The 16,080-nt window shown below is 41.7% G+C and overlaps 2 protein-coding genes across 3 annotated transcripts in view; one reads left to right on the top strand and one right to left on the bottom strand.

Moving 5' to 3' along the window:
• Window positions 1-2,347: 2,347 nt before the first annotated feature.
• GLRX2 (glutaredoxin 2) lies at window positions 2,348-6,041 on the bottom strand. 2 transcript variants are annotated; one of them, XM_062580887.1, is made up of 4 exons: window positions 5,968-6,041; window positions 5,390-5,459; window positions 4,114-4,290; window positions 2,348-3,513 (listed from the first exon to the last, which is right to left on the bottom strand). In XM_062580887.1, exons 1-4 carry the CDS (start codon window positions 6,018-6,020, stop codon window positions 3,394-3,396), a joined length of 420 nt encoding a protein of 139 aa, XP_062436871.1. In that variant the 5' UTR covers window positions 6,021-6,041; the 3' UTR covers window positions 2,348-3,393. The 2 variants fall into 2 exon arrangements, with proteins under 2 accessions (XP_062436871.1, XP_062436872.1); XM_062580888.1 differs by lacking the exon at window positions 5,968-6,041 and adding an exon at window positions 5,658-5,835.
• A 2,216-nt stretch (window positions 6,042-8,257) lies between these two features.
• CDC73 (cell division cycle 73) overlaps window positions 8,258-16,080 on the top strand; it is a 105,822-nt gene continuing 97,999 nt past the window's right edge. Inside the window, exons 1-5 of the mRNA XM_062581644.1 lie at window positions 8,258-8,436; window positions 14,064-14,169; window positions 14,780-14,849; window positions 15,863-15,925; window positions 16,013-16,065. Coding sequence (XP_062437628.1) covers window positions 8,306-8,436; window positions 14,064-14,169; window positions 14,780-14,849; window positions 15,863-15,925; window positions 16,013-16,065 — 423 coding nt within the window. The 5' untranslated portion in view covers window positions 8,258-8,305. The remainder of the gene's footprint in view (window positions 8,437-14,063; window positions 14,170-14,779; window positions 14,850-15,862; window positions 15,926-16,012; window positions 16,066-16,080) is intronic.

The raw sequence follows: 16,080 nt of genomic DNA, 5'->3' as shown, positions 1-16,080 counted from the left end.
AATTCCTATTACAGAATCTTTTAGTAGGTAATTCGTAGCATTCAGATCCCAACTTGAAGCTGTGAAGGCAAACATTATTTTTAAGACAAACGGCTTTCTCTTGGAGACATTGCTATACAGAAAAATATGGAAATCTTTAATGACAACTTTTGAATCGATTTTTCGGAGTAGAATCACACTTTAACTGCCATATCATGTTTAAGTAACATAACATGGCTTTTTGCCATCCAAAATGAAGGCACTATCTTGCTGCTACTTTCTATGAAATGATACAAAGTTCATGCGAAAACATTTGGATGGGGAGCCTTAATATGGTAATAAATAATAATAAACCCTTTGAGTGCCTTAAGACATACCTTCTTTAATGAATGGGCTTTCATTAGTATCTGAGGACATACAACATGTTTTCTCAATTATTAATGTAATTTTGCCTTACATGAAAATGCCCTGGAATTTCTGAACTTTAGAACTCAAAGGGTTATTTTGGACTACTGTTTGGGGCTTAAACGAAACAAAACAAACAAAAAAGAACAAAATGAAAAGTGGTCTCTGAAAAATTCCTTTGTGTGCTATTATTTTTTTAACATAATGGATTTACCAGCTTTACCAGATTTCAAGTGCAAAAGTTAATCTTCTGAGAAAATGTAACTGGCCTAAGAATTCTACACAGGAAAAAAAAAATGGTTATCAGCATACATGCAAAATAAATTGCTTTAGTAATTATGGATTTAGGGAGAGAGGTACATTTGTGTGTGTTTAACTTGAGTGTGTCCTTGTGAACAATTTTAATAAGGCAGTGATGAAACTAGCCAAATGCAGTGAACTGCAGTATTAAGGATAGAACATGGTCAGTGTGTTTAGTTAGCTCGTTACACATGTTAAAGATGCACTGTGCAGAGAATTTTATATTGAAGACTTCCTACAAATTAATTATTTCATACTTACATCTCAGAAATGAATGGATTTCTGAAATTCAGAAGATCTTAAGTGTTCAGTTATCTGAGTGAAGATATATTTGATGCTTTATTTCCTTGAGGGAAGAAAGTAGTCTGGATGCATGGAGTGTCCAGAACAATGGGGATAACAGGAGCCCTGTTCACAAGTAGTGAATAAAACTTAATTGACTATAAAGTTTTTATTCTTCAGCTGTGCACCTTTAATTGTGTAATGGTCCGTTTTGCCTAAGAAGGGAATATATTTTCCTATTTGCATATGAACATTCTTAAGACACCAGTCTTAGCATTGCCTAGCCTGGCTTTGGATGTACATTATACTGAAAAAAAATGTGGGTTTTTTAGATGTTTAACTGCAAGTGAAAATTGCTAGTAAACTGCATTCTGACTGTAGAATTTAACTACGTAATAAACTCTATGCATATTAGACCCATTTTGCTTGGTTTCAAGTTTCATAATGGTGTTGGCTTACTCTTAACCTAGTATGTAGCTGTGCGGTTTAGTGATAGGAAACTATCTGACTCCCCCCAAAGGATATTCCTGAATTACACTGTATATAGACTGATACTTCACAATGTAAAGATGAAACAGCAATTATCTACCCCTGTAAAGTTACAAAAAGCTTTATTCACTTTTTCTGTTAGTACTTTGACTTACACTTTGGGAACTGAAATTGACAGAGGCAAAGGAGCAAAGGCAGACATGCCACACCATGCCTGCAGAACTGCCCAGATCTTCCAGAGACATTTACAGAGAGAGAAAACTTATCAAGGAAGTTGGTTACAACTGGAAGACTTCCCCCACAGAAGATCCTAAGATAGGATAGAAACTGAGCTAGTTTTAAAACTGTGATTAATCCATTGCAAACACATGTCAGAAGGGACTGGCTAGTAACAGACCTAACTCTCTTGTCCTAAGATCACTAAACCCTAGAATGACTTTTTTTTTTTTTTTTTGGGGGGGGGGAAGCTGGCTAACAACTGCTGAACAATAGCAGCAGTAAGACTTTAGTAATTCCTCTAGCATAGGTATGTGCCAACTTTAAGAGAAGTTTGCATTCTCCCTTGCCAAAGCCTGTATCTTGAGAAACCAACTGAACCCCCCCTTTTTTTGCAGTGGAAACTGAATTCTTTCTCCCCCAATATGACACACCATGTTTCAGAGCAATTCAAATAATATACGTGGATTTTAGAACTTTTTGAATACAGATTTAACTCTTCTGTTTAAAGCAGAAATTGATTCAGCTGCAATACTTACATAGAAAGTAAGTTTTGAAAAATTTATGTTCTGAAAAGCCCTCCACTACGTGATGATTTAACAAATGTTTAACTGACGTACCACAATACAAAAATTACATAATACATACATTTGTACATAATACGAAATCTCATAGATGAAAGATTAACTCCATGTAAAAGTTTAATGATGTAGTTGTCAGATGCACTGCTTAAAAGTTACTGTAACTTTGCACTTACTTGAACAGTGACTATACAAGAGAAAAGTAAACCTATTTCCCGTAGTACTATTCTCCTCTATTAAAATAAATGACCGAAGCACTTTAGATCCCACTCACTGACTAATTCCATATTTGCAATAGCTTATTTCCATAATTTAAATACAGCACAACAGCTGGTGGCAAGGTAGTGGCATTACAATTTATTTTGAGTAAAAACAGGTATTTCCATTACTATTTAAAATATACATATGCCCCTGAAACCATCAGAAGTTTAACTGTAGACACTGCTTTTAGCAGAAGGAAAAGATTCTAAACTAGTACAAGCATGCAGAATAAAATAACACCAGGCTTGACATATAGTAACATAACTACAAGCTTGTTTTGCTTTGTATTTCATGATGACCTTTGACATTCAGAGAAGAAATAAATTTAAAGGAACTATTAAACTGAACTTTGACATTTATTGCAACTATGTTAGAACAAAATTAGAAAGCAAATTAATTTGCACCATAAAATACAGAATTGTTCAGAACTTTTTAGCACTGTGCAGAAGATCTTCAAGACAAGTTTTGTTGAAAACAGTAGTGCAGGTCTCATCATCACTCATTTCACATGCACTGGTATAGTTTTTTTTTCTGACACACAAATCTATACTTCTCCAAAGCATAGTATCAGGACATAATAGCAATAAAAAACACCAACTATGAGACATCATCACTTAAGAGCCCCAAGAGGTAGATGATGGTTTGTATTGCTATTTTGGTTGTGGTAAAGCTGAGGCAAGGAGACTGAATAATTTGCCAAGCCCATGAAGTCTGTGTCAGAAAATGATCTGTGGTTCAGAAAGCTGTATCTTGATGTCCTGTTAAGTCCAGCTGATGGGGGTACCTTCGCAGCATACCTTTGTGACCTTTTAACGTGTCTGAAATTCTAACTGTGCAAGAGGTTAAGAACAAACAGGACTAAGCTGGGCTAGATGGATGTTCAGGATTTTCTTCTCACTTGACACTGATGAACTAATGGAAGCAACTTGCCTTCCTCGTGAAGCCTTTGAGTATCTGTAGCACCTCCAACAAAAGTCCCATTGACAAACACCCTTGGGACCTATCAAGCATATGAAACCTGCATCAGTTACTTTTAGGAACCAAGACAAAAATCTTAAGTGAACCCATATAGGAACCGTAGTACTTAAATGCCAGCCTTCTTTATATCTGATATTTCTACTAATATGAATATTAATATGAATCATATGGTAATATTAAAACATATACATTTCCATAACATTTATATAAAAGGAAAAATTTTTAATGTTTCACACACCACACAGAATTAGGATAAAGTCATTATAGGAGACTGGAATATGTACAAAATATTGAGTCAAGTGGGACTATGTAAAATTAAAGGAATTGCAACATAATCATCAAGAAAAAGGAGTAACTATACAAACTAAACTGACTTTTGTATGTCAACCAAACCTACATCCTCGGTGACAGTACAAAAAAGATCATATCTGAGGAATATTCAGTCTCATAAGGAAGAGACATTAGAGAATCCTTCTGGAGTACCTTGTATTTAACTTAGGAGCTCATATTCCAAGTTTATCTTGCCTCAAAAAAGTCCAGAGTTTGTGGTCATAGTCTATGAAGAACCTATCTGCAACATAATGTCTGTCTCTGCTCATAACATCCAAGAAGATATACTTACTGTTCTGCCACCAGTCATCTGTTCAAGAATGTCTTGGAACTGACTTCCATTCTTATTCACATCAAGTTCTACAGCTGTGTAATTTACATTCATACCCTCAAAAAGTTTTTTTGCCATTTTGCAGTAGAAGCATGTTGTTTTCGAGAAAATCACGACACAGTTGTCAGAAATAATCTCCTGTATATTCAAAAGAATGTTCAAGTCAATGTGCTTGTAATTAAGTCTATGTATTTTAACAACATCCAACAGTCACAAAAACAAATACGTAAGTTAGAAATCTACTATTATGGTACCAAATACAGGAAAATTAATCTCTTTAAATGTTTTGGGGGCATTTTTAACAAGGACAACTGAAGAGTTCCCAGCCATGCTATAGGGATGGCTGGCTACTTCTTAACAATGTTCCTAACCACTATACCTCTTTTTCATTTTTTAAGATAAACTGAAAAGCTTGTTTAACTTGTAAGTTCTCTCTACTTTTAATCCAGAGCCACAAGATTCTTAATATGAGGTGTAAGCCACTTTTCTTTAAAAAGCATTTGCAAAACAGTCAAACAACGAGCAGAATAATGACTTCCACTAAAATACCTATCAGGAAGATGCCATCAACTGTATGGTGAGCACAAATCATTCACCACATGTTTGTCCTGAAGACATCTGTGGTGGTCGTGCACCTTCTCTAGGGAAGCATCCCATGCTTTCACATCAGAATGAAAATCGCTTCCCACCTGAAATCGCTTCCCACTTGACTGCCAGGAAAGTCCCTTGACCTCAGCCTCTCTTGCTCTCTGATCACAGACCTTTTACAAACTGTAGAAGCTGTATCTCCTTGAAGTACTAGTACAGCTTTTCCTGTCTGCAAGGCCAACAGGATATGCTAGTGATAAGCAGAGTAGCAAAAAAAAAAAGGGGGGGGGTATGAGTGGGAAGACAAACAGACAGACGCCTATTACTTCACTGCAAGTATATCCAAGGTGGTTTTGTATGGTCACTTAGTATCAGTTCTTACTTGAAATCAGTAATTTTACAAGGCTTAATGCCCAACACAGAGGACAATATGGAATTTAACTAGAATATGGGAAAAATAAAACAGGATCCAGGCTAGAAAGTATATGCAGCAAGTATTTGGTAATAACCATAAAGATCCAATTCAATATGCAGAACTACTTATAGCATATCTTTGCATAGCTTGGGGAAAAAAAGAAAAAAACTGAAAGTAACTATCACTTTTGCAAACACTGAAAAATCAGTAGACATCTCAAAAATAACTCATTACCTGTATTTGATTCACAGCAGCATCATTAGATAATCCTACAGAAGCCGGCAGCCTATTTCCCATTCTAAAACTAAAAAGAAATGAAAAAAGTCAGATACTCAAGCTTTCAGACGAAAGAACACATTATTACCGCTCACAAATTATTCTGAGGTTTGGTTTCATTCAACCCACGCCAGGGTTGGTTCTGTCTGAGTATGTAATGGCATTTCCCCCGTGCACATAAACTCTTCCACCTGCAACGACCACAGTCTCATTAGCTCTCGCATGCCTGCAGTAGCGCCCAAATGAAGAGGCTGACGCAGACTTTAACCAACACGGTTGTCGTTACCAGTCAGTGGGTTTCGGGTTTCTTCCTTCCTTCCTTGTTTTTTTCACAATGACAACACGTATATACGAGCGTCCTACAGAGGCCGCTCGGAGGCCCGCACACCCCGAGGCCGGCCGGCCGCGACGCGCCCCTCCCCGCTTCCCTGCGGCCCGGCCCCCTGCTCAAGAAGGGGCCCGCCGGCCCCCGGAGGGCCCCCGCGCCGCCCGCGGGGAGCTGCCCGCCGCCCGCCCCGCTCCGCTCCGCTCCGCACCGCCGCCCCAGCGCCGCCGCCGCCGCCCCGCGCAGCGCCCTCTGCAGGGCCATGGCGGCCGCCAGGAAGGGGCGGGGCTTCCCCGCAGTCCTCACCGCGGTCGGGCGCAGTGCAGCGCTCTCCCCCTCCGTCCCCTCCCCTCGCGGGACGCGGGGCTGCCCGCGGCGCTGCCGGTGCCCGGCAGCGCACCGCGGGGGGAGGGGGTTGGGCCCACTCTGCGCAGGCGCGGCCGGAGCTGGTGGCGCGCGGCCCGGCCGTTGGCGCGGCCGTTTGGGGGGAATGGGGGGGGGGGAGGCGCAGCGTGTGGCGCCTCAGCGGGGAGCTGCCGAGGGCGGCCCGCGGCTGCGGGGAGCCTGGAGGGAAGGAGCGGGCAGAGGAATGTGCAGCAGGGAAGGAGGAGAGGGAGATTCCCGGTCCCGAGGGACCGGCCTGCGAGGAGACTCCTTGGAGGGAAAAGAGATGCGGGGGCCTGAGGCGCCTTGTTGGTAGCCCAGGCAGGGTGAGGACGGACAAGGCCGTGCGGTCAGTTATAGGTGTGTTCAAAGGGTGATAGTAACATGCTGTTCCTAGGGGGGAAAATGTCCTGGAGTTGTGGTTTAGGCTTTCACACTGTGTTAATTAAGCTTTGAAACGTTCCTGCGAGAGGGATGTTATTCAGTGTAGATTCTCGAAGTGATTTTCCTGAAGGCCCAGAAGTAGCTTTTGCTACAGTGAATGAAGCCAGAGCCATGTGTCCTGATCCTTGTGCTTAACTATGGCATGCTAAGCTTTTGGGGGTGCCTTTGCTGTATCAATTAAAACTCCCTTTAAATCTTCACTCGTAGCATTTTTGGTTAGCTTTTTCTTGTAATACTCTTCGAGCTATATAATTTTGTAAATATATATGATTATTAAATATATATATCTTTGTATGCATCATAAAAAAGCTTCTCAACACACGTGCTTTTGTTGGCTCCCAACCAAGAAACAATACTAAGTTAATAAAATAGGGCAAATTATTCAGAAAAGATTGAAAAGATCAGTAGGTCTGGAAAAGCCAGTAACTTTTAATTGTCTTAAGGCATTAAATGGAGGTTTTTCTAGCCTTATCTCCTCTGATGAAACTGATAAGCCCTGAAGTATCTAATGCTATGTGAAAGTAGTTCTTTCTCTGACATCTCTTGTTTATTGATAGAGACAATGGTTAATGTTCCCATTATGATCTCCAAACTAGGAATCTTATCTTGATAATTCCCATCTAAGTTTTTACTGAAGATATCCTTAAGTGAAAGACATAAAACAGAACTACATTTTCCCGAAGCATAAGAAAAAAATCAGCTGCTCTTTGCCATTGAGTATGTGCAGAATCACTGCTTACCAAATAACAGATGACAGCATGGCAGAAATTAATGTTTGTTGTGTCATTGTACCATAATGACTTTGTGTCTTGATAAATAAAAGCATTACATGTCTAGAAAGTGTATTTCTTCTGCGCTAACGCTGTTCTGGGTGATGCTGTGGGCATTTTTGCATAAGACACAGAAACAGATTTTGGACCATTTGGAAGCATCTCAAATTCCATTGCTTTTTTTTTTTTGTAAGCAGTAGCATCAGTGATCATTCTAAATCTTTTGAGAATTTGCATTTTTATTGTTAATAAACCAGATTCACTTTGCTTTATATCCAGCTTCCAGAAGACTTTCTTCCTGATCCGTAGCATGGTTGTAGTACACCGATTTGAGAGCTTTTGCACCAGTTTCTTGAATGTGTGACTCTGCCGTCCGGGCAGGACAGCGCAGCACGAGGAAGAGCAGCCGGGGCGGCAGGGGAGCAAGGCCGCCAGCGCAGACCGCTGCAGTGCGCAGCTCGTCTAACCGATGGCGCGTTGCGACAGGCTAGTTGCTTCCTGCTTTTCATGCTCGTGTGTCCCGCGGGACGGCGGGCGCCGCGGGCCCGAGTGACCGCGTAAAGAAAGCCCGCAGCGGCCACCCAGCGCGATGCGGCGCTCCCCACCGCGAGCCTCGCCCGAGTGGCGCTTCCTCCCTCCTGTGAGTGCCCGGCCCACGCAGCGCGACGGGCCGCGGCCCCGCGAGCCCCTGGCGACTCGGGGCGGGCGCGCGCCGCGGCCGCCGGCTCCACGCTCACCTGTCCCCGCCCCGCCCCGCGCCCATAAGGGCGAGCCGGGCCGCGGCGGGCGCCCCCTGGAGGCGGCGGCGGCGGCTTGCGCGGCGGCTGCGCTCAGGCGTTCGCGGCGGGCAGCCCGGGCCCTGGCGGCCGGCGGCGGGGTCCTCGCGCGGCTGGCGGTGGGGCCGGGCCGGGCCGCGGCGGAGCGGCGGCGGCCGGCGGCGGCGGCGCGAAGATGGCGGACGTGCTGAGCGTGCTGCGGCAGTACAACACGCAGAAGAAGGAGATCGTGGTGAAGGGCGACGAGGTGATCTTCGGCGAGTTCTCCTGGCCCAAGAACGTCAAGACCAACTATGTCATCTGGGGGTGAGCGCCGGGCCGGCGCGGCGCGGCGCGGCCGCCGCCGCCGGGAGGGGCCGGGCCGGGGGAGGGAGGGAGAAGTTGCCCTAAGTTGGAGCGGCGCGGAGCGGCGCGGAGCCCCGGGGCTGCGCCCCGCCGCGCGGGGCCGGGCGGCCTCGCTGCGCCCTCCCGGGAGGGCCCCGCCGCCCCTCCTGCGCCCTGCGGCGGGGGCCCGGGGCAGGCGGCCGGGCCCGGCTGGCGGCGCGGTTTGGTCCCTGCCGCGGGGCGGTGCTCGGTGCCGCCCGGGAGCCCGCGCCGCCCCGGCGGTCTCGCCGCCGCCTCGGGGGGCGTGCACGGGGCCCCGCCCGGTCCTGCGAACCGGCGCCCCGGACTCGGGCGCGGTGGGCACCGGCGCCTGTCCCGGCTCTCCCGCTGTCCCGGCGGCACCGGAAGGTCCCGGCGGTGGCGGCTCTCGCAGGCTCTCCCGGGGAGGCGGGAGAGGCTCCTTCCCGAAGTTTGTTCTGCTGTCCGGTTGTTCCCCCCCCCCCCCCCCCCAGGTGTTATGCCCTTACTCCACTAGCTTCATTGCTCTCTTTCTTTCTTCACGAAGGTTTGTCTTGCAACCCAAGTGAGGGCCAAAGCGCCGCTTCCTCCGTGGCCACCTGCGAGCTCTGTGAAACTGTGCAGGCGCTTTGTGGTACTTGCTCAGCCCACTTCTAGCAGAGGCCTTTTCCTGGGCTCATCCTAATGCACTCTGCTTCCTAGCCGTTCTTACCATAATGAACAAGTAGAAATAATACTTCTGTCATTTTGGTGGTAGTACTAGATAAATTTCTTTTTTTTTTTTTTTAAGAGTTTCATATTAGTTTTTGTACCTGTTGAATTTTCTAGTTTAATATGTAATGTTTGTGATGCAGTGGAGTTCTTCTCTTTATTTTCTTTCTGTCTGTATTTAGAAGCCACCTACTTTCAACTTTTCAGCTAGAAGGACTTCAGTGAATCCCTTTTAAACCCAAGGGAAAAATAATAGTTTTAATCAAATATTACATAATAAAAATTTCAGTTACCTGAAGCCAGTCAAAGAGATTACATTATCTTGTGAAGCTTGATAGGAAAAAGAGAATGATATATGGATTTTTCAAAAAAAAAAAAAAATGCAGTTCAGTCTATGGCCTAGATTTTTTAAAAAGTTTTCATTATTATGCTAAGAATGTTAGTATTGACTTAATATCCTGACTTTTATGGGGGACAGAAGAAACCTGTTCATTTATGTTAACTTGTAGAAAGATTTTTTAATGTATTTTACTGATTTTAATTTGCATTCAGTTTAAAACTATAAATGTGTGATTTTATTGTCCATTTCAAAATTTCAGCAACTCATTTGGGATTTATTTGCACTTACTGGTTGAGCGAGGGATGCTGATATCTAGACTGAACAGGAAGAAAGGTGTTTGCATAAGTATATAAGTTTTAAAATTCTTGAAAAATCTTAATTCTGTTTTCTTAAACAAGTGTATAGACAGCTATGATGTTTCCATTGCTTAAAGTTTTTCTACTAAGCAATAACAAGTAACATCTAGCTAGACAGGCCAGTTTTGTTGCTGCCCTATAATGAACAGGGGAAACCCATAAGCCAGCCAAATTCTGCTACTGCCTAGGAGAACTTGAATTAGTCCAAGGCCCAGTTAGGCTTAGAATCCGTAACAAAGGACAGGAGACAGCACTGGAGGGAAAAAAAAGACCCTTGTATGTTAACCATGAAGGTAAAGCTACTTTGAGGAGAGTTTGTGGGGGAGAAGAGGATGCTCTGAGCAGAACAGAAGCCGTAGCATCGTAATAGCTGACTGTGCCCTCATCTATAGTGACAGAGCCGTTAAAGATTATTTTGGAGTAAGTTAGTAAAAGTTGGCTTAGATCAGTGGCTTCTGAGCTTTTCAGTAGGATCAAATTGTTACCAGTTCACAGCACTTCTTGCAAACCACCATGCAACTGTATCTGTCTGATATTTAAATTGAAGACATTGCAAAAGTGAAACCGGTTCCATACACTCAGTAGCTTTGGGACCACAGTTTGGGAGCCATTAATTTATTTAATTGCCAGGCTTATGCAGGGACATAGCAGGAAAACATTAGAAAGCTTTTAAGATTCAAAGCCTTTCATTTGCTTGTTGCTTGACAGGATCTGAACTGTGTTTGCAGTGAGCAGTTGTTAACAGCTTCATCTTTCATGAAGCAAGTATGATTTCAGTCTTAGGTGTCCACAACATGGTTGCTGTAATTGCATCTCTACTAGTAGTCTAGAGAGAGTAATCCAAGTCTGAATAGCAGTGGGGGCATTCTGTCCATGCTGGAATTAGAAGTAGTTCCCCTAGATATTTAACACTGTTGCTCCTTGAGCAGTTAGGCTGGCAGAAGCCTGTACAGCTGCCAGAAGAGCTATATTGCCTTGCACTGTGTTCTCCCTCAGATCTATTCACTGTGTGACTGATGCTTGTGCTAGCACAGGAACTGATCTAGGTTAAAATTAACCTAGAAAAAAAACACACACACAAAAAAAATATTTTAATCCAGGTTAGTTCCCAGATTTAGTCCACAAAACATAATTGTGTAAATTCTGTTGCTGGCGCAAGGAGAAGGCTAGATGGCTCAAGATTAAATGTTTTGTTTTTTTTGATCTAATAGTTGATCTGTAGCGCCAGAAGAAGGATTGTTTATTCAGTTTTAAAACCAAAGAAAGAAAATTGGTCCCACAAAGAAACTTACTTGCTTTGTTTACACAGTAGAGGGGGCTTGTATGCATAGTTGAGAAGTTTTTAAATAGTAAGCAGCTGGTCATGGGTGTTGTAATTTGTGTGATAGTCTGCATGTCTAGTCTTGTATTTTTGAAGATTACTGTTTTCCTTTGTGGATAAGATGTAGGCCTCTATACCTTTATAAATCATGCTTGGGAACATGAGAGAGGAAAAAGAACAGTTAAAAATGAATAAACTCCTGCTGCCCATGGATTGACAGTGAATGGTTAAACTGCAGATAAGCATCTGGTATTGAAACCAAGCTGCTGAAACTCTCTTGCATTATGTAAATATTTTCTTCAGCTTTAAGTTGGAGTTCTATGGATATTAAGAGTCATCTCTCATAATAAAATAAAGAGAAAATAAAATGTACTGGACTTTCAAGATCCAAATTTTAGGATTCTAAGTTTTTAATGAAATAATTGGTGAGATTAGTAGTATGAGAAGTAAGAGGATTAATTTATTTTGCTACTTTGGATGTTTGTAAAATTGAGCAAAGCAAGCTGCGTTTAAATCGGCATGCTTTTAATTCTTTGTTTATTGCAGGTTCTCACTGTCTGAATCTACAAGGGGCACAAACTGCTGCTGAAATGTCAGTTTAGACTGTTAAATTTTTCTCCTTGTTCTACAGCTTTTTGCCCATCTGACACTCTTCCTTTAATAAGCAGTATATTGTGTTATATTCTTAATAGAACATCATTTTACAATTATAATGAGCATAGAGATTTCTTGAGTGTGTGATTTAAGTGATGAAGTATCAGATGTGTACTGCTGAGCTGTGGAAATGCCTATAGCTTTCTAATACAACATTTTCAAATTAATAGGATACTGTTCAATATTAATTTTCTGAATTTTGTCACTTGCTGCTACATAGTGTAAATAAAATTGAATAGATAAATAGCTGGGCACTTTATGTAAAGTTCAGTGAGTAAGATACACTTTGAAGAAATAATGACTTTGAAGTGAGACTATCTAAAATGTTTGTTTTGAAACAGAAGTGATAAGTGTGTCACATGACATAGACTTCACTTCAGAGTGAATTAAATGTGAAGGAAGCTTTTGTTGCTACCAGACTCTGAATATTTTCACCATCTAATCAAAGGTAGCAGTGAATTAGTTGGGTGCTCAAGAAATTCCTCACTGAGGAATCTAGTTTTGTTGATTGTAATCGTTAAGCCAATTTTTGGATAATAGTTTCCTAGCATTAAAGATACTATGCCTCTTTCCATGTCTACTATCAACAAAACGTAATCCCCTATGTGGAGACTAAGCTGTTGGGAGGAAGGAGCAGTAATAGAGAGATCCTTTATTCTACCAATCTCCCAGTATTTTGGGGCATTTTTCTCTCTGTGAGTAAAGGCGTATTTGCTTTTGCAGGCAACTTTATGAGAGTAAGGTGTTCAACCTTCTGGTAATCAGCTGTGAATAGGTTGTTGGACACTTCTAATGTAGTTGATTTTAGTTCTGCTGCGAAAAGCAACAGTAGCATTGTGTGTGTATGGAGAAAATGGTCTTACGTCACATTTGGTAAGTGGTCATGCAGCTCTTTCAAGTTAGTTATAATTGAGGTGTAATTTTGTGACTTCCCCCAGTGAGCTTGCCACTTCTGTGTCAGGTGTTTCTGTGCTGATGGTGAGCTCTAAGGAAAGCCACTAAACTTAGAAGGGGAACTCTTTATCGTTTTGCTGAAAGATTTTCTTCTTGAAATGTCAGGTTTGGTCAAACTTCTGTGACAATCTTAAATTCTACAGTTCTGGCATAGCTTTCTGGTGAGCAGCCTTGCTCGGGCTTAGAGGTGAGCGCGCTGCTTTGACTGGCTGGGGATGGGGAAGGTGCAGCGGGGAGGAGCCCTGGTCTGGCGATTCAGGCAACTGCGCCATGAAGTTGATGCGCTTGTCAGTGCCGTGGTTGCACTGAGGGCTCTGAAGCTGCCCCAGATGTCCCTCTCTCAGAGTTGTTAAGGTATTTAGGAAGCAGTTCTTGTTTTGGCCCTCCCGAAGGGGGAGGCACTGCCTCCTCAGCAAAATCTAGTAACAGCATGGGGTGAGGGCACGGAAGAGGAGGGAGGAGTGGCGGGGTAGTTAGATTTGATGCATATGGAGCCAAACTGGAACTAGGATTTTTTTTCAGGGTGGGTTTTTTTGGAATTGCTATTATGCAGCACAGACGCCTTTTTAGACTTTCAAACTAGCCATTTTGAAGCTGAGAATGAACTTGATGCTACTGTGTTGCTAAGTGGTTTGACTTTAGTATGGAAATTCATTGCAATTTTGTAGTCTATTTTACTAGTTTAGGGTGCAATTAGTTTACAGTCACTCTTTATCTTTTAGCATCATTTTGAACCTTGTGCTCTGTAAAGTTCACTGAATTTGCTTATTCAGAGTTCTTCACTGTGATATCTTTAGTGATGCAAATTATGTCTCTTGATATCTGAAGAACATGTAATGCTATATTTTCCCCATTTGCAGTTGAAATACATTCCTTTGCCTATCCCAGATAAGATAGTGCCTTTGACAAACAGAAAAATAAATACACTTGAGATGTAATAGAGTATGTCCTTATGGTTTCCCAATTCTTTCCTATTATATGTTATACACCCTGGCCAGCTCTTATTTCTGATTATTCTGCCTTTTTTTTTTTTTTTTTCTTTTTTTAATTCAGAAACGTAGAGGCTGTAAGAAAAATATCTATTACTTAATGTGGTAAGATGGTTAATAATTCACTAGTTTGGCAATGGCCTGGTATTACTGGCACTTGCTTTTTGAACCGTTACCTACTAAGAAGTGAGTTCAGTAAATGAATATTTGTGGATGAGGCAGAGGTTTGGGGTTAAATGTTAAACTTTTTTTTCATTATGTTACAGGACGGGGAAAGAGGGTCAGCCCAGGGAATACTACACTTTGGATTCTATCTTGTTCCTGCTTAATAATGTACACCTTTCACATCCTGTTTATGTCCGTCGTGCTGCAGTAAGTAGACTATATGTTGGTTCTTTTTTAGTTGTTTGTGATGAGTGAGACAGGCATAGTTGTTATCAGGAAATGATGGTAGCATTTAAGTGTCTGAATTTGGCTGGGGAAAGGGAACAAGATATACAATGGAGAGTGTGTATATGTTCGTGTGTGTGTATACATGTGTAAAAAAAATACGCTGATTTGCAAGGTTGTGATGAGTGAGGCGAGCATAGTTATTGTCAGGAAACAATGGTAGCGTTTAAGTGTCTGAATTTGGATGGGAAGAGGGAAGAAGATGTACAGTGAAGTGTATATGTGTATTTTTGTGTACATAAGCTCGTGTGTATATACATGACCTAAAAAAAACTTGCAAGTTTGAAATGAAGGAAGAAAAAGGCTGTCCTCCCCTTTAGTTTTATAGCAGATAACATTTTTTTTTTGTTTTGTGTAGCTGAGCATACTTTAGGAAATAATTGTATTTTTAAGCTGAGTGGCTGTGGTTGCTTGGGAGGTAGGACACCTGTGTTCCTGTCTCTGTATGAACGAACAGTTTTCAGTAAAAGTGAAACATCTTCAGAGAGGAACACTCTGAGGGAGCCTAATGTCAAGTCTGCTGTCTTTTCAGACTGAAAACATTCCTGTGGTAAGAAGACCTGATAGGAAAGACCTGCTGGCATACCTAAATGGGGAAACATGTGAGTAGTATTTTCTGTTAACTTGGTTGCATAGTGCTTTCCCCTGCTTCGTATTTATGGGGCATATGAAGGTGGGTAAAGGAAAGGATGGTAAACAGCAGTCAGCTTGCAGCTTAACTGAATATATTGAGACCGCTCAGATGAAGCTACCTTTTATTTTTCATTTTGTTACGTTTAACTGTTTTTTTATGGCACTTGGATAGGAGTTGCATTCCTACAGGCGGCTTTACAACTGAGCTGCTTATTTATTATTTAATAACACTTTTGTGTTAATATAGTCACACATTAGGATGCTCAGTGTTTTTCTTCCTTCCCTGCAGATTGTGGGAAACTTTTATCAATAATACATATATTTTGATGTGAGATAAATTCTTCAATATAGCAGAACATGTCAAATCATTGCTTTTTCAATTTTGCAATTTTTCCTAGTAGTCAGTAGTCTTAATTTTTGTTACCAATAGTCAGAGAAAAGAATTTTCTCTGTGACTAGAGAAAAATATATATGACTTACTGTTTTAAGTTGCTATGTTTTGTAGGTTTTCTTGGAGTGTTTTAAAGTATGTTGGCACTTGAGATTGTCGGTAATATAATAAAACAGCAGTAAGCTGTTTTTGTATTTTCAAAGGACCCTCAGGTTGTCTTTTTTCCAAAACCTGAATGAGCTGCTAGATCTTGATTCCAGATTATAAAGTAATTTTCCTTGACTCTGTTAGCTTCTATGTGCAGTATACAGATCACAGAATCATTGACAAATTTGTTGGAAGGGAACACAGGAAGTCAACTGGTTCAAGCCTCTTTTCAAAGAAGGGTCAAATAACCCAGAGCAGCATGATCTAACTTCATATTCAGTTGAGTTCTGAATGTCTTCTGGTTCAGTGTTTGACCAGCCTCACTATGGATTTTTTTTTCCGAATACCTAGTTGTAATATCCCTTGTTGCAGTCTGTCTGTTTCATATGTCATTTTATACTTAAACCTTTTTGTATTTAAATGAAATACTGTGTTTGATTACAGCAACGTCATCGAGTATAGACAGAAGTGCTCCGCTTGAAATTGGTCTTCAGCGATCCACACAAGGTACAGTTTAACTGAAAAAAATAACAAAGTATATTTTATGAAAGTGTACTACAATTTTCTATTTTTAACATTGTCTTTTTCTTGTAGTTAAAAGAGCAGCAGATGAAATATTAGCAGAAGCAAAGAAACCAAGAATAGAGGTAATGACAGTAACT

The sequence above is a fragment of the Rhea pennata genome, chromosome 8, assembly GCF_028389875.1.
Source record: "Rhea pennata isolate bPtePen1 chromosome 8, bPtePen1.pri, whole genome shotgun sequence".
Classification (NCBI taxonomy): Eukaryota; Metazoa; Chordata; class Aves; order Rheiformes; family Rheidae; genus Rhea; species Rhea pennata.
This window is presented reverse-complemented; position numbering and strand designations above follow the sequence as displayed.